Raw genomic sequence first — 18427 nt, forward strand, 5'->3', positions numbered from 1 at the left:
TTTCCAGGAAACACACTCTGTTCAGTAAGCAGGACTTGCATGTATGAAACTGTCCTAGTTTAGTTGTTGAAGGACAAAAAGTCATGATGAATTACTTTTAATGAGCTCGTATACGCATATAAACATTATAACCTCAGATGCATGGAGTCATTTATTACTAAAACCATTTTTATTTCAACCTCTGGCTGAAAAAAGGCTCCCACAGCAGCTTACAAATAATAATAGGACGGTCCCTGAGCTCATACTTAAAAGCTGAAAGACATGGCATGAAAGGAAAACTGATTTGGAGAGAGGAGAGAAAATGGAAGCTCGTGCACTTGGACTTGTGCTGGTAGTTTAAAACTTACTTTAACTTTAAAAAAACCTACCCTCACACACTTCAACAAAATGAAAAGTAAGTAAGAAATGGTTGAATCATGAAAGGGCCAAAATAGAGGTACAGTACAGGTATTGTAGCTTCCCTGAAATGTAAGCATGAGAGGCTATGTAAGCTACTTCTCGTGTGCTAAGTTTCTGAACTACTTCCTGGCTCCTTGATAACTGTGTGTGAACAAATCTAAGCAAGTATTGATCTGGCACTGGTTCGTACCAAGGCCTAATCCCATATCCAGTTCATTAAAAGTTCTCATTAGTCCTCACAATCTTTTTCTGGTAACAAGCTTGGCTTTCCGAGAGTGCAGTGAATTTAAAGTAGAAGTAGCTTTCTCTCTTATGTTTGTCAGAAGAAAAGCACATTATTTAGAAGGTTTTTTTTGGGGGGGGGAGATCCCAAATTGGAACCTGTCTTTCGTGTTGGATTGTGTTGGGACACAAAAGCTTTCAGTTTCCGAAATCTTCGTCTGGTAGCAAATATAGGCAGCCAATTAGGGAGCTGACTGAATAGGGTTTTGTTGCAAAACAAGCTCCTTCTTTAAGGCTTTTAAATTTCAAGTAAAATTTTCTGTGTAATGTGTTGGCAGCTAGGAAGTCAAAGCTGTTGGGAGTTTATGCAGTATAGAGGAAAGCATCCATGCTAAGATGGCCTGCATGGTATGGTCAGAATGCAACATTGGATTGGGGAATAATCTTGGCTGTATTTATATCTTGCTTCTCAATCTCAAAAAGCTGAACTAGGGAGATCTGGGTTTAAAATAAAAATAAAAATCTGGTCCATTATTCATTTATTTGGGCCAGCAAGAGTTCGGTCGCTCTCATAGGTTCTTTTGAGGATAAAATGAGAAAATGAACACTCAAGATTGTCACCCTGAGCTCCTTCCATAAATACTGAGTTACAAGTAGCTCAGTGGTAAGGGAAGAGCCATAGCTCAGTGGTAGAGCACCCGACTTGCATGCGGAAGGTCGCAGGTTCAATCCCCAGCATCTCTAGCCGGGCTGGGAGAGAGAGACTCCTGCCTGAAACCCTGAAAAGTCACTGGGCATTAGTGTAGACCATCCTTTCTCACCATTGGTTCCCCAGGTGTTGTTTGACTACGACTTTCATCATTCCTAGCTAGCAGGACCAGCAGTCAAGGATGATGGGAGTTGTAGTCCGACAACATCTGAGGAATCAAGATTGAGAAAGGTGGGTGTAGACAATACTGAGCAAGATGGACCAGTGATCTGACTGTCTACAAGGAAGCTTCCTTTGTAATAACCCATTGTTAAATTTTTAAACATTTATTCACTAGCTATTGCATTATACATCAACAGTGCCATAAATTATGTTCTTTAAAACAGAAAAAAAGTGCAAAATGTCCTATCGTTATGTAAACACAATTTGATGAATATCATAAAAATCAGGATCATAAATATGATTGAAACATCACGACGAGTATGCTCATTCTAAACCGTTGAAACAGCCCAGCGACTGTCTACAAATGCACTTAGTCTAGCTACTTCTCTTGGGTGGAAAATATATAGCAAATAAAATATGCTGTGTGTTGAAATTGCACCTGGGTAAAGGCTATGCTTGGAATAAATACACCTTCAGGGGTTGCTATATTTGACTGTATTAAATTGTGGGCTTACTGTACCCTACCGTGTACAGTAAACCCACAATTTATGCACATTTAACTTGTGCGCATTCAGATTTACATGTGTAGCAAAAAATTGGGCTGAGTTTGAACAAAGCACGCATTAGCTAAACAAACTATGGCTCAGCATTTTCTATGAGCCAGGGTAATGACAGTGATTTAAGTGAAATTAACTGACTGGGATAAGGGATTTCATAAAGTGTTAAAGTGTTATATTTGCTTGCTGTCTTAGATAATATTTATGTTTGTATTGTTTTCTCTTCTTCCTCGGTCACACCGACCCAGCGCACACACTCTGCAAACCAGGACTTGCAGCCAGTGCTCCCTGCTGTCTTTGGTTGCAAATCCTTCCCCATCCCCTAAGTTATGTATTTTTGTGTTTTTATACTGTAAATTGCCCTGTGATTGTCAGATGAAGGGTGGTATGCAGTGCTATTTTTCTAGAAAAAAGGGTGCTGTAACTCACCACGAACACTTCCCGTGTTCTCTTAGAATGGTAATGGCGCCCACCTGAGAGGTTCTGGAACTGAGTTCCGGCTGGAAAAAGCCCCGGAGGTATATAAATTTAATAAATAAATCCATGCTTTCCAACAAGGATTTGAAGTGGGCTTTAAGTATGGGTGAGCATTTAAAGTGGCCAGCATCCATGCCAATGCAAAGAATTTAATCCTAAAGGCCAAGGAGGGATTTGTTTATTTGTACTGTACTTGCATCATTGCAGGTGCAGTGCTAAACCGTTGTGGGTTTTTTTTCTGATTGATTTTATTGAAAGAGTTTCATAGATAACAAAGGTACATACAGTATAATGTTTCTGTTTTCAGTTCATAGAGTCCTAGCTACAGGTCAGTGAGACACTGATATCATTAAAGTAAACAAAGGAAAGGAGGGAGAAGTGGGGATGGGGTTGGCTCCTGATTTTAATGGATGTGGTTTGCAGGCAGTCACCGTTAAGTTTTCCTAGGCCAGGGCTGTCTTTTTGTTTGAATATTTCTCATACACAAAAGGATTGAAGGAGAAATGTTGGGGGCAAAGCAAAAGATTGTTGTGTATTATTACCATTGGAAGAGGATACCCATAGGCAGAACGTGGCGGTGTTACTTTTTATTTTTTCTGTTTGTATTGACAACTTTTAAAGATAACAAAGCCAAGTCAACTTCTTTAGAGAGAAATACTTTAGAATGAGAGGAGATGAATTTGCTTTTGGTTAATTCATACCCTTGGCATTGAAACAAAGATAATTTTTGATGTGTGTGTGGGAAACCTACAGATACTTACTCACGTACTTGTGGATAGTATCTCGCATGGCATCAGATGTACCCTGAACTATTGAACCTGGAATCTCCTGGAGCTTTAAATATAAAGTTGATAATGCCAGGCAACGGGGGCGGACCCTAGACTTTGTTCTGCCTGAGGCAAAGGGCAAGATGGCACCACCTCCATTCAGTGTACAAAAGGTGGCCGCTGGCATTGGGACAGAGTCTTTTATCACACCAGTATGCCCTGTTGGGACTGTTTTATTTCAAACCATTTATATGCCACCTTCCCGAGTAGTATTCTTCCAAGGGTGGCTTACATATTAAAAATTAAAAATACAGACACTATCCAAAATTTATCGCCTGATGTTGTAATGTGACTGAGAACCAGAACAAGTTAAAAGAATGCCCGATAAAGGAGCAACAAGATATTGGATAATATATTCTGATGGAAACTTGGGGAACGCTTTGGAGAAAGGCCCATAAATTCTCATTAAATGCAAACATAAGAAAAAACTGTTTTAAAGTTATGTGCAGATGGTTTCCAATTCTAGTCGTAAGTAAGGACTGGTCTAAACTTTGCTGAAAGGTGTAAGAGAGAGTCTGGAACATATTTTCATATGTAGTGGTGGTGCTGGCATACTCAAAGATACTGGAAAATGATTGTTGAACAAATTTTAAGAACATTACAGTATGATATACCATTAAATCCCTTTTTGTTATTATTTATTTTCAGTTTAAAAAAAAGAAGCACGTATAACTTCTCATTTTATATGATCATAGCAGCAAGGATGTTGTTACCCCAAAAATGGAAAGCTTTAGTATTACCATATGGTAAAGAATGACTAAGCTCGAGAAATTTAACAGCAAGAATAAGAGGAATGAACAACAATGAATTTTCAGAAATATAGTCTCTAGCTATTTATTCAATTTTGCACAAAAAAAGTCTTCCAAAGTGCAGTATGATTTCAGTCTGTTTAAAGTGTTTACCCTTGCACTTCTAGTTGAAGAATATTGGGAGTAAGAGGTGGTATGTAATTAAATATTTAATACCACCCATTGAAATTAGTGAACATGAAATTAATTTCAGTGGGTCTACTCTGCATAAAACTTAGCTGAAGACCATCAAAGGACTGGGAAAGGTTTCTGCCTTGATGTGGTAACAGTGAGCATGGTGCCCTCCAGGTGTTACAGACTACAAATCCCATCATCCCTGACCATTCACCATGCTGACTGGAGCTGAACTCCAGTATCATGTAGAATGTCACAGATTCCCCACCATATTCACATATGGTCATACTTTCCCTAGTTGCCTCTATCCACAATAGAAACCAATAGAAATTTTGTAGAAATCAGGGGAAAGTTGAATATTGGTATATTCTTATACAACTTTTATTGAAAATGCTCTTCCCTGGTGGGGAGGGAGAGGGCACGGGAATGTACTTTGTAGTATTCACACAAATTAGGCTGCCCATTCATGCATTGCCAAAGAGAGAGAGGAAATGCATTAACCCAACCCAAAGGGTAAAGGTAAAGGGACCCCTGACCATTAGGTCCAGTCGTGACCAACTCTGGGGTTGCGGCACTCATCTTGCTCTATTGGCCGAGGGAGCCGGCGTACAGCTTCCAGGTCATGCGGCCAGCATGACAAAGCCGCTTCTGGCGAACCAGAGCAGCACACGGAAACGCTGTTTACCTTCCCGCTTGAGCGGTACCTATTTATCTGCTTGCACTTTGACATGCTTTCGAACTGCTAGGTTGGCAGGAGCTGGGACCGAGCAACAGGAGCTCACCCCGTCACGGGGATTCAAACCGCCAACCTTCTGATGGGCAAGCCCTAGGCTCTGTGGTTTAACCCACAGTGCCACCTGCATCCCTTAACCCTCCCTCAAAAAGGTCATAAAATCTGCACATGCTAATTAATATGCATAGATGAAAATTTACAAATTGCTATAATTTAGTTTAAATAGGAATACATTTCATGATGGAGAGAGAGAGACTGACCAGGGCAGTTGTTGTATCGGCTTACTGCTGCTTAGTGCAATTTTGATGGGTGACTTCTGTCAACAGCGTTCCAAACAGAAAATGCCTTCAAATAGAGGACTATGCTCTATAAAGCAGAACACATGCCCACTGTAATGCAAATGCTTTATATGCAGAATAGTACAAAAGTATCACTCATCCTCCTCATGAATGTCTCTACCTGGTGCAGGCTTATGTAAAAATAGCAACTAGAAGTTATTTTAACATCCAGATGTTCATAATCAAATTGTACTGGATTGGACAGATATTCTCCATATTGGGTTTTTCCAGTTCTGTGAAGAATAGGAAACTTAGTGCTTTGACATCTTTTCTTCACGGTGAAAGTTGCTCCCTGCTTCAGTGCAAAGATGTTTGTCTGGGCAGGCACTGAAGGGGGAGAGAAAACTGGGAAAATTCCACATGGAAGTGTATTTCCTTTCTCAACCCTCTGCTGTTTCAGCAGAACTGGAATGGATAATTAGATGGCTTAACTGCAGCGTGTAAGTACAGGGCGGGAGGGATAAATGGAAATCCCATTTGTTGAACTTTTCAACTCTGATTAGATTCTGCAATGGTTTGTTCTGAGTTTGCCCTTTGCAACGGGATCAGGATAGTTCTTCTGTCACAAAGGGAGGTTTTCATGCCACCAGTTCTGCCTCGGTGCCCTTTGGCTCCATGCTAACTGCTGCAAGTATTAACATAGCTGAGCTGATTTTGGCAACTGGACAGGGGAAGGGAGAGCGGCGGCGGCAAGGGGAGGGGGAGATCTCTTCCAAGTGGGTAGAAATGATATGGGAACACATTAAAGTTGATTAAACGACTTAACAAGCAGCACACACAGCATGACCCTAAAGTCTGTCTGGTTGCTGGCAGATAGGCTAGCTGCTGTATATCTTTACTTTTTGCTAATACATCCATTATTGTCATTTCCCAGTCATACATGTGTGGCTTTCTAACTGCTGTGCGCCGGTGCAGCTTTCAGTCTGTGTCTGCCATGCAGTTGTCAGTTAGGCACACCTGCTTTAAGCCTGAGGTGTGCCTAACACCCATACACTTCTAGGCAAAGGATTTTGGGCCTGACGTAGCTGAGAAATTTGTTTAAATGACATCTGCAGCTATATAAACCTCTAATCCCACTTTATGGAAGCTTCTTTGTGATGGTTTTCAAAGCTTGAGAACATGCACTAATGTTTAAATACAAACATGGGTGCCCAACTCTAAAATCACATCTCTCTCTCTCTCTCTCTCTCTCTCTCTCTCTCTCTCTCTCTCTCTCACACACACACACACACACACACACACACACACAATTTAACTTATTTTATTTATTTATTTATTTATTTATTTGCTTGCTTGCTTGCTTGCTTACACCCCACTTTTTCAGACAATTATTTCCTCCCAAAATGGCTTATACCAGTCATAAAGTTGAGGTCCTGTCTTCAGGCTTACAAGCTAAAAAAAACAAAAGCAAAAAACCCCATAGATATACATAGAAAAGGATGTGGCATGAAAATATAGAAGAGAGCAGAAGGGTGAGCTAACAAGCAGTTATTCTTGTTTCAGACCAGGCTGATCTTCTCTTGCTGGTTGTTCTTGCTTGGAGGGCAGCTGGTGCCCCCTTTGTCTTTTGACCCATGGATGGGGCCAGAGTTTTGTTTTTCTGCTTTCTTCTGCAATCCCAGGGCAACCGGAACAGAGTGCTCTTCTTGGCTCGGGGTGGGTTGAGGGTTGAAAACTCCCTTCAACTGTTCCTTCATTGGGCGATGGATGGGGCTGGGTTGGTCTGCAGCTTGTCATGTTGTTGTTTCTGGATGTCAGAGGGCGAAGCTTCCCAGTGGCTCTTGTTTCCCTGGCTGATTGCAGAGACCAACGAGTGGTCCCCTTCAGCTCTGCAGTTCCAGGGCAATTTTCTTTGATGAAGATGTTACTGTTAAAGAGGCATGGATTTCTCTTGCTTACAACAGCGGACTCTTCGTCTTCAGATAGGGATGGATAATATTACTAGATTTTGGGGTGGCAATTTGCTTCTCCTTAGGCTGATGTCTAGGGACGCGGGTGGCGCTGTGGGTTAAACCACAGAGCCTAGGGCCTGCCCATCAGAAGGTCAGCGGTTTGAATCCCTGCGACGGGGTGAGCTCCCGTTGCTCGGTCCCAGCTCCTGCCAACCTTGCAGTTCGAAAGCACGTCAAAGTGCAAGTAGATAAATAAGTACCGCTCCAGCGGGAAGGTAAACGGTGTGGTGTAGTGGTTAAGAGCGGCAGACTCGTAATCTGGGGAACTGGGTTCGCGTCTCTGCTCCTCCACATGCAGCTGCTGGGTGACCTTGGGCTAGTCACACTTCTCTGAAGTCTCTCAGCCCCACTCACCTTACAGAGTGTTTGTTGTGGGGGAGGAAGGGAAAAGAGAATGTTAGCCACTTTGAGACTCATTCAGGTAGTGATAAAGCGGGATATCAAATCCAAACTCCTCCTCCTCCTCCTCCTCCTCCTCCTCCTCCTCCTCCTCCTCCTCCTCCTCCTCCTCCTCCTCCCCCCTCCTCCTCCTCCTCCCCTTCTTCTTCTTCTTCTTCTTCTTCTTCTTCTTCTTCTTCTTCTTCTTCTTCTTCTTCTTCTTCTTCTTCTTCTTCTTCTTCTTCTTCTTCTTCTTCTTCTTCTTCCATGTGCTGCTCTGGTTCGCCAGAAGTGGCTTTGTCATGCTGGCCACATGACCTGGAAGCTCCCTTGGTGAATAATGCGAGATGAGCACCGTAACCCTAGAGTCGGTCACGACTGGACCTAATGGTCAGGGGTCCCTTTACTTTTACCTACCGTGTTTCTCCGAAAATAAGACATCCCCTGAAAATAAGCCACCGTGGTTTTTTTTTGTTGAGGAAAAATAAATATAAGACGGTGTCTTATTTTTGGAGAAACACGGTATGCTGATGTCTACTGAAGCATTCCTAAAGGCCTGGCTGCATGATGGAAGCTCATGTATTGGTAGTGAGCTCAAGCACTTCGTCACGACAGCTATGTAGGCAGGCATCTCCATGATCGATTTCCAGCCAGGCATCTCTCAAACTAACCTACCTCACAGGGTGGTTGTGAGGATAACACAGGTGGGATGTGGGAGAACAGTGTACATTGCCCTGAGCTGTTTGGAAAAATGGCAGGATAAAAATGTAATAATAAGAATATATTGGTAAGAGATTATATAGCAAGAATGAATTGAAGCTTTTTTTTTAATTGCCCAGGAAGCTGCATGCTAAATTGCTTTGTTTTGATGGACTGTGATGAACTGAAATCTCAAATGTTGAAGCAAAGGAAGAAGAAAAACAAGCTATTCTGGCTCAGTAACCCTAAGTGAGCAATCATACTTATTGCAAACTGCCTTAGGAATACCATATACAGAATTTGGCCAAGGTCAATGTAGACGAGCGCTGTACATTCTGTTCAGAAGAAGGCTCACCCAGAGCCAGAGAACACTGAAATTACCAGCATTGAATCGTACAATTTATGGAAATATGTTAGAGTGCCATAAATCTGATGCTGGAGCGAAGTACAAACAACATAGAAATGCTTTTGCCTTTGTAGGTGTTACAGCACGAGGGGCAGTCATGAACTCTAGATTCTGACACCCTCCAAACGTTAAACTTTAATTCCAATCAGTACAATACAAGTTAGATGATAACCATATTGGGTTTAGAAATCAAAAGAGTTTTGTCTAACTATCACGTGCAGAATTCTTGGGTTGCGCTTCCCAAGACTGCTGTAAGAGCAAACAAACAAACAAACAAACACACACCTTCATATTTTTATAGTACACTATACAGGGCTTCATAGATACATCATTTTAGTAATCCCTAGAAATAACTTCAGAAACGCAGGTCAGTATTATAACCAAAATAAAAAAGAAAGTGGGGAGCATTCTCTACAACAGGAACACACAAAGTGGGAAAGAATTCTAGGCACACACGGGGAATAAAAAGTTTCATTTATAAAGTTTGCGGCTAGGGTGGCAATTGCAGGAGAAAAACGGGAGATGTCCGTAGAGAAATGGCAGCTGGGATTTCAATGCATGAAGTGGCCAATTATGAATTGTTACAGCCTTTCGGACATTCTTTCTTTTCTAAGATTTTTCTTTCCTTTCACCCATCTCTTCTTGCCATGTTACACCTCCCTCGCTGTATCCCGCATTGAAAAGTCCCTTGCCCTGGAGTCCTTTTCTTTTATTTTGGCAGCTTTTGTCTCCAGTTGCGGGGTCCAGAGTCTGAGAGTGAGAGCAATGCACTGAATTCTCTGGAATAAACCTTAACATTTTGGGGGGGTTGAACATGTCAGATGTGAGGGAAAACTTGGAGAGATGCTGCAAAGACCAGGAAGCAGGAGGGGCTGGAATTCCAGCCAAGGAGAAACACTGGCTCGTTGTTTTGCTCAGCAGAGGGCCATCAAAAATGTGCACTAGACTTTGTCAGACTTGTGACAGGAGCTGATATTTCTGCTGAAAAGGCTTCATGTAAGGACTTTTCATGCCAGTATACAAAGGAAAGGTGGAAAAGCTCCAAACCTTGCGCAGTTTAGAAGTGTTTACTTTCTACAGCTATGAATTGTTCTGAGAACATGGAGAACTCCTTTGCAAACAGCTTAATCTTTGCAATATCGGTCAAAGCTGTTGGTTCTCGCTGTTTGGGGTCACGATCTAGAGAACCTGTTCTGCATTTAGAAATCTGCTTACACCATACAGAGCAGCTCTTTCTCCTATTCAAGCAGTTTGGGCAAAAGAACCTTCCCCATGCATTTAGAGGAAAACTCGAGCAACATACTGAGCATTTGTTCCTTGTGTGCAAGCGGTTTCAGGTGGCTAATTATTTCTCTTATTAACCTTGTGTTGTGCAGTTAGTTGTGGCAGGGACTTTACATATTTTGTGGATAAATGTGAGCACTGTGATGCTTTGCACGGTTGACCCTCACATCTCTTAGGGTAAAGATTTCTGAATTGAATAATCCTTGCAGTGAACGGGTTAATATGAGATTTTAAAGTTGTGATGGCCAAATAGCTGATTCATCTGTAATGTATATCGCATTACAAGGAATACATAGAAGGCATACCTCTAGACCAGGGAGGTGAACCCCACTTCCTTTAAAAAAAAAAACCTCAATTTTTTTGCCTTCCAATATTTTTCATGAGTTTTTGCCTGACTAGACCAGGCGAGGGGAACCTTAATCCTCCAGATGTTGCTGAACTTCAGCTCCCATCAGCCTCAGCAAGCATAACGATGGACGGTGGGATTTGTAGTTCAGCAACATCTGAACTAGGCCAAAGGTTCCTCACAACAGATCTAGACCAGTGTTTCCCAAACTTGGGTCTCCAGCTGCTGTTGGACTACAACTCCCATAATCCCTAGCTAGTGGGACCAGTGGTCAGGAATTATGGTAGCTGTAGTCCAACAACAGCTGGAGACCCAAGTTTGGGAAACACTGGTCTCAACCATGGCTGAGGAACCTTTGGCCCTTCAGATGTTGCTGAACTACAACTCCCATCATCCATCGTTATGCCTGTGGATGATGTGGACCTCCAGGTGTCCTTCCACAATTCATGACCATTGGCCATGCTGGCTGGGACTGATAGGATTTGTAGTCCGACAACATCTGGAGGGCCACAGGTTCTTCCTCTCTTCATTAGATGCTCCCCAGCTTCTAGAGCCAGTGTGGTGTAGTGGTTAAGAGTGGTAGACTTGTAATCTGGGGAACTAGGTACGTGTCTCCGCTCCTCCACATGCAGCTGCTGGGTGACCTTGGGCTAGTCACACTACTTTGAAGTCTCTCAGCCCCACTCACCTCACAGAGTGTTTGTTGTGGGGGAGGAAGGGAAAGGAGAATGTTAGCCGCTTTGAGACTCCTTCGGGTAGTGATAAAGTGGGGTATCAAATCCAAACTCTTCTTCTTCTTCTTTTTAAAAAAATAATTTTTTATTAAATTTTACAATAATTCGCATACATAAATCTATCCACAATTATCCCATCATAATTCCCTTAGCAACACAAAAAAGAAAAAAGATATTAAAAATAAAAATAAAGACAAACATTAGAAAAATACAGTAATTCATCACATTTTAAAATAGGACTTCCTCGAGTCCCTCTTCTAGCGGCTCACTGCAAATCATTTTTGGCAAATTCTAAATCTTAATTTCCTTAACCTAATTACGTCTTCTATGTCTTAATCTATATCTCATTATATCATTCCGCACCTAATTCAAAATAAATTTCACTTATTTTTCAAACCTGCAACTTCACAATTACTTATAATTCTCTTCCTACTTCAATTCTACAATGCTTTTTAAAATAAATTCTAAATTTCTTCCATTCCTCTTCCACCGTCTCTTCTCCCTGGTCACGTAGTCTCCCGGTCAGCTCGGCAAGCTCCATATAGTCCAACATCTTCATTTGCCATTCTTCCACCGTTGGTATCTTCTGTGTGTTCCAGTTCTTTGCTATCAATATTCTAGCTATCAATATTCTAGCTGCAGTTGTGGCATACAAAAATAGATTGACATTTTTCTTAGGAATTTCTTTACCTATTATGCCCAGTAGAAAGGATTCTGATTTCTTAATAAAAGTGTTCTTCAACACTTTTTTCAACTCATTATAAATCTTTCCCCAGAATTCCTTAACTAATGGGCAGGTCCACCACATATGATAAAATGTCCCTTCCACCTTCTTCCATTTCCAGCATTTGTTATCTTGGTTATGGTAAATCTTAGCCAACTTTACTGGTGTCAAATACCATCTGTACATCATTTTCATAATATTCTCTCTTAAAATAGTACACGCAGTTAATTTCACATTCTTTTTCCATAACCTTTCCCAGTCATCCATCATAATATTATGTCCCACATCTTTTGCCCAATCTATCATAACTTTCTTTGTTTGTTCATCTTTCGTATGCCACTCTAACAACAAATTATACATCCTGGAAAGATTTTTTGTCTTTGGTTCTAATAATTCTGTCTCCAACTTGGATTTTTCTGATAAGAAACCATTTTTCTTATCAATCTTAAACAACTCATTTATCTGATGATATTGGAGCCAGTCATCCAAATTGCTTTTTAACTGCTCATATGTTTTTAGCTTAAACTGGCCTCCTCCTTCTATCAAAATATCTCTATATTTTGGCCACCTGGTTTCCCAAACTCTTCTTCTTCTAGTACACATTGGAATTTGTAGCAGGGGAAATAATTGCATCATGTTTGCATTAATACAAACCAAGCAACTGCATGGTTAAAAAAACAACAGTGTCTTATATCTCATCCTTATTTGGATTGTTTACATTCACGCTATTTTGGGTGAGGGAATAATGCCTCTTGCACTGCTACTGCTGGATTCCTTCTTCCCCTTCCTCCTCGCCTCCCTGCTGTGACATTGAACTATAGTCCCACTTCCTACAGCTGCTTGGAAAGGGAGGACAGGAGAGCCCTTGAGTCTCAAGTTCCTTCTTTATAACAGCTTAAAGTTCTTTGTGACTCTCCGTCTCTTCTTTTGCTCTGCATGTGCAGTTGTTGCCTTATGCTCAGCTGCTTGATTCAGTATGTGTTTAGTGGTGGTGAAACTTTTGTTTGCCTTTCTGTCTCCTACTTGCATGCAAACGACACCAGAACTTAATTGTCTCTGTTACATCCTGCTTGTCTTCCGAGGAACTTGGGGGCTGTGGAAAGTTGAGTTCACACAAAACCAAACACAGTTCTTTCTTTTTTAAGTGCTGTGAGCAACCTGCCTTGCAGGCCCACCTGATATAAGTGAACTTAAAAGATGGTTCTGCACACACTAAATTTTGCTATTTCAGGGTCACTTGCCAATGCCTCACTAGAGTCTTGTGTTCTTCTGCAGAGCCTCATGTACTTCTTGTAGATTTAAGGTCATTGTGCTGTTGGGACACACAGACAAAGGCAGGTTCCGCCCATGCACTTCCCCCCAGGAGTTTAGAGTAGTGTTTTGACATTGGCAAATGCAGCAGTTTCTACTACTTAGCTTTTCTGGATTTCCTCTTTCTTTTTAAAAGCACTTATCTTTGCTTGGCCACATTAAATAAGAGTGCACTCAACTAATTCCAAATCAGTATGGAGCCCAAACTGCAAGTGACGATGACAGGCCCCCACCTACGTGTTCAAAATTGGATCTGTCCTACTGAGGTTGTTAGATGCAAAAGAGGACCTTCAGTAGATGTAGAAAAAGAGAGGATTTCAGCCGGTATAGTTTGTCATTGCAACGTACATTTCCTGAAATTTGCTCTTCTACATAATATTTAAATTTAATTATTTGAATAAGTGAAATTATTAAATTATTTATATTGTTAAATGAAGAAGCAATAAAATACAATTAAAAATCAATATAAAAAAATCAGTATGAATATTCAGTGCAATGGGTGTGCCATCTCTCATTTTCAGCCACAAATCCACAGACATACCATGCACCATCTGAATAAAGCTTGCACACCACTGATAGTCCACAAGCCACAAGTTTGGGAACCCCTGCGCTAGATGCTACAGAAGTGGCCTTGGCATAGTTCCTCCTTCTCTGTCCCTGTGGCACAACATGGTCTAGCTTTATTCATTGGCTGGTGAGGCAGGCAGGGAGGCCCATTTTGGAAGGGATTTGATTGGATGTCTTCCTACATAATTGGATATGTAAGATCAATTGTTCCTTGGTGCAAACATTGAGTGCATGACAGTGGGCAAGAGTGCCTTAAGATTCATCTTGGTGCCTGGGGTGGGGCGGGGGGGGGGGATACAGAGACAAGAAGGAAGACAGGTCAAGGTGGCATTGGAGATATTTCATTCTACAAAAGCTTTAGCCTTGGCTGGAAACTTAACCATACTGTGAGCCTTCGGACCATTCTGCAGAAAACAGGAATGAGTTTGCAGGTATCTTTTAGGGCTGCAGAAGACAGGCCTGCCTGATGATATTGCAGAGCTACTGTCTTGAGTAGATAGAACTGAGGTGAATAGATCAATGAGCTGAACTGGTATAAAACATCTTCATATTCTGACTGCAGTGGTTCTGGGAAAGGGTGGCTCATGGCTACTAGTTGAGCACCCCTTAGAATGCCACTGCCAACGTGACGCAGGTGTATAGATGGCCCAGCTCAGTAGGTCAGGTTGACATGTTCAACTATGCAGCATGATATTCTAATATTCTCTGTATCTTTATATCTGGAGCTGAGTTTCCATCTGAACACCCAGATTTGATCTCACACAGAATAAACCTACTTTCTGCTTTTTGTGACTTTTCCAGCTTGACCTTACCAAACCAATAGAAGATCAGGGTCCATTAGATGTGATCATACACAAACTGACGGACGTCATCATTGAAGCAGACCAAAATGACAGCCAATCGCTGGAGCTGGTTCACAGGTTTCAGGTGAGTAACATAGTTGGAAACCTTCTTGTGATTTATGGCAGATCCAAAAGGCAAGAAGAAGAGTCATCTTAAGCTATCCCTCCACCTGCAAATGGTAGTCCTGTGACCTTCTGCCTGTATTGCAGAACAGCATTCAGATGTGCAAAGCAGCAGAAGAACTGCATGCCCATTGCACTTTCCCAAGGTGAATTTTCCTTTTCCCTCTAGCACTTGGGTCTGCTTGAATGTGTGAAGAGATGCAAATCACATAGGTGAGCACTGTTCGCTTGCCAGGGTATGCATCTGCAGCCCTGTTATCGTGCCAGCAAAAATGTTCATAAGAGGAAATGCCCTGAGTAGTCTTGTGTTCAGGGTGGGGGTTGAGTGGTAATTTGATGTCTTGGAGGTAGGCCATAATTGTTCCTATATTTAAAAAGGGTAACCCCTCTGATCCATCTAATTATAGACCAATTAGTCTCCTGAACGTGATCTGCAAATTATATACAAAACACCTGGGCCTAAAATTGTGTGAATGGTTGGACCACAATGACTTATTAGAGATTGAACAAGCCGGCTTTACACCTGGCCGCTCTACTATTGATCATTGTCTAGTGCTTGACTATTTCATCTATAAATATGTGAAACATTGGAAAAAGTCAATGTATGTGGCCTTTGTGGATCTAAAGGCAGCATTTGATTCTGTGTCTAGGGGAAGGCTTTGGGCTAAACTGGCCGATATGGGCATCAACAGAAGGCTATTATTTCTGTTAATTACATGAAAATAATACCCTTCAGATAAGACTGGCACAGGATTGCAGACTTTCCAATGGAATCCCAGTTCAAAAAGGGGTTAGATAAGGATGTTTATTGGCTCCATTTTTATTTAACATCTATGTTATTTCCTTAATCACATGTTTGCATGTACCAATTGATACTCACCCACCTGTGTTTTCTAGTGGCAGAAAAGTTCCAATTTTAATGTACGCAGATGATGCTGTACTTCTTTCCCAAACCAAAGTTGGCTTGAAACGAGTGTTAGAGAAATTCAGTGATCAATGTAATACCAAACTGCTAACAATTAACTTTGCTAAAACTAAAATTGTCCGCTTTGGCCGCTCCTTTAGGAAACACAATTGGAATATGAAGGGAAATGATCAAACTAAGAACTTCCAATACTTAGGCATCACCTTCTCTTACAATGCCAAATTCTCAGCGCATTTGACCGCATCAGCCACCTTAGCAGAGAGAAGTGCTAATGCCATTCTTAGACTATTTAGAAGGAAAGGTGCTGGTTTCCTTCCCATGGCCCTAAAAGTCTTTCAGACAAAATATCTGGTCCAACTTCTATATGGTTCACAAATCGGACTCTCTGCCAATCTTAAGATTCTCGAAACAGTCCAATCAAAATTTCTTAGATCCCTATTTGGCACCCCTAAGAGCACATCTAATGTAATATTAAGGCAAGAGGCAGGACTGCCCAGAGTTGAATTAAAAGTCTGGGAACAAGCAATATCCCTCTGGTTGAAAATTCATTATAACCCAAAGGGAATGTTATCTCATTTTCTGGCCGCAGCCCCTCATCCACTTTGGCTTACGCAATTTATCTTAGAATTTTGAAGTGTCAGGCATAGCTCTAGTGGCTTTAGACCAAACGTAGCAGAGTTTTCCTGCACAGCGCAGAAGCTAGTTGAGGTGGAAATGACTAGTCTGCTAGACGCAGAGTAACTATTTACAGGATTTATTAAAACAAAATAAAACCAGCAGAGTTTCTGCATACAAAGCAAAGCAAAATAAATCCTCTCTGTCTCTCTCTCTCTCCAACCATACGCAGCACTCCTACTCCAAACACCCAACAAGAAACAACTGTGCTAGCATTCCTAGATAACAGAGTTCAGTGCTGGTCATTAACCAATCAGAGAGCTGTTGCCAGGCCAGGCAGACCTTGGCTTTCTGCCAAGAGTAAATTGACACTGCCTTGAGTTAATTGTGTGAAGCAAGAATCTGTAAGTTTCCCATGAGAACCAATTATCAGAAACCGAACAAATTACTAACAAGATCAAACAAATTTGCCTAAACCCAGAAGACCTCTTTAATGGAACTTTGAATAAGGCAAAAACAATTATTACTCAGAGGCTTTTCGATATTGAACTGCAAAAAGAAGATGCCTTACTCCCTGAGAACTACAGGTGTCTAAAATCTTGGCCTAATTTAGCAGCTGCCCAGTATCTATCCAATATTACCTATGAATCTTACAGATGGGCCTTCTCCAGAGCTCGATTTGATGCGATGCCTTCAGCTGTGTTACACGGCAAATTCTTACATGTACCAATCGATGAGCGCTTTTGCCCATGCATGTCCAATAAGGTGGAATCTGTTATTCATATTCTTTTATTTTGTGAACTCTATAGTGAAGAACAATCGCGACTCATTTTACCTCTATTATCAAAATTCACACCCTTGCAATATTATCTGGAATTCCCCCCCAAAACATTACATAAATTCCTTTTGGAAGATTCTCTGAGCTCAGTGTCCCACGCTGTGGCCAAATTTTGCACCTTAGCTATTAGAAAACGTAAATCTCTTTTATTGAATAACATATTATAACAATCTGTCCTGCCCTCCGATGATGATATTGCTGATCTTTCATTTGGAATTGTGTTGTTTTGTATTGCTGCCTCTTGCTGTAATAAAATTGACTGACTGACTGACTGATATCTTGGGACAGAACTACATGTTATGTATAGCTCTGGGAAGCTGCTACAATCAGCACCCCTATAGCTTGTAGATGTTCTGACCTTGCACAACGTTACCGGCTGGCAGCTGTGGGAAAGTGCTCAGTTTGATTATTGTCTCAGCATGGGAGGAAGTGAGCTTAAAAGTTAGAGGGGAGAGGGATTTATTTGTGGTTTTCCTGTGCCATATGTTCCTTGTAGCTGCACCTTTAGACCCAGCAGCAGTAATCCTGCAGTGTTGTATTGCCTACAGTTAGGTTCTTCCAGAATACACAGAGGAATTATACCAGAAAGATATGGAGGTCTCGTACACCTCAGGTAGTGTGGTTGCTGACCTTGAGCCAGACATCTTGGAGAGTGAAGTCAAATGGGCCTTAGAAAGCATTGCTAATAACAAGGCCAGTGGAAGTGATGATATTCCAGCTGAACTGTTTAAAATTTTAAAAGATGATGCTGTTAAGGTGCTACACCCAATATGCCAGCAAGTTTGGAAAACTCAGCAATGGCCAGAGGATTGGAGAAGATCAGTCTACATCCCAATTCCAAAGAAGGGCAGTGCCAAAGAATGCTGCAACTACCGCACAATTGCGCTCATTTCACACGCTAGCAAGATTATGCTTAAAATTCTACAAGGCAGGCTTAGGCAGTATGTGGACCGAGAACTCCCAGAAGTGCAAGCTGGATTTCGAAAGGGCAGAGGAACCAGAGACCAAATAGCAAACATGCGCTGGATTATGGAGAAAGCTAGAGAGTTCCAGAAAAACGTCTACTTCTGCTTCATTGACTATGCAAAAGCCTTTGACTGTGTCGACCACAGCAAACTATGGCAAGTTCTTAAAGAAATGGGAGTGCCTGATCACCTCATCTGTCTCCTGAGAAATCTCTATGTGGGACAAGAAGCTACAGTTAGAACTGGATATGGAACAACTGATTGGTTCAAAATTGGGAAAGGAGTACGACAAGGTTGTATATTGTCTCCCTGCTTATTTAACTTATATGCAGAATTCATCATGCAAAAGGCTGGACTAGATGAATCCCAAG

General features: G+C 41.5%; 1 protein-coding gene across 3 annotated transcripts in view; it reads left to right on the top strand.

The window, feature by feature from the left end:
• Positions 1-18427, top strand: part of ITPK1 (inositol-tetrakisphosphate 1-kinase) — a 132554-nt gene that overhangs the window by 57322 nt on the left and 56805 nt on the right. For all 3 annotated transcript variants that reach the window (XR_009557237.1, XM_060272245.1, XM_035107068.2), the window contains exon 4: positions 14550-14675. Coding sequence is in view for 2 of the 3 variants with exons in the window: in XM_060272245.1 (XP_060128228.1) it covers positions 14550-14675 (126 nt within the window). In the remaining variant the exon portion in view is untranslated. The remainder of the gene's footprint in view (positions 1-14549; positions 14676-18427) is intronic.

This window comes from Zootoca vivipara, chromosome 1 (genome assembly GCF_963506605.1).
Source record: "Zootoca vivipara chromosome 1, rZooViv1.1, whole genome shotgun sequence".
In the NCBI taxonomy this organism is placed as follows: domain Eukaryota; kingdom Metazoa; phylum Chordata; class Lepidosauria; order Squamata; family Lacertidae; genus Zootoca; species Zootoca vivipara.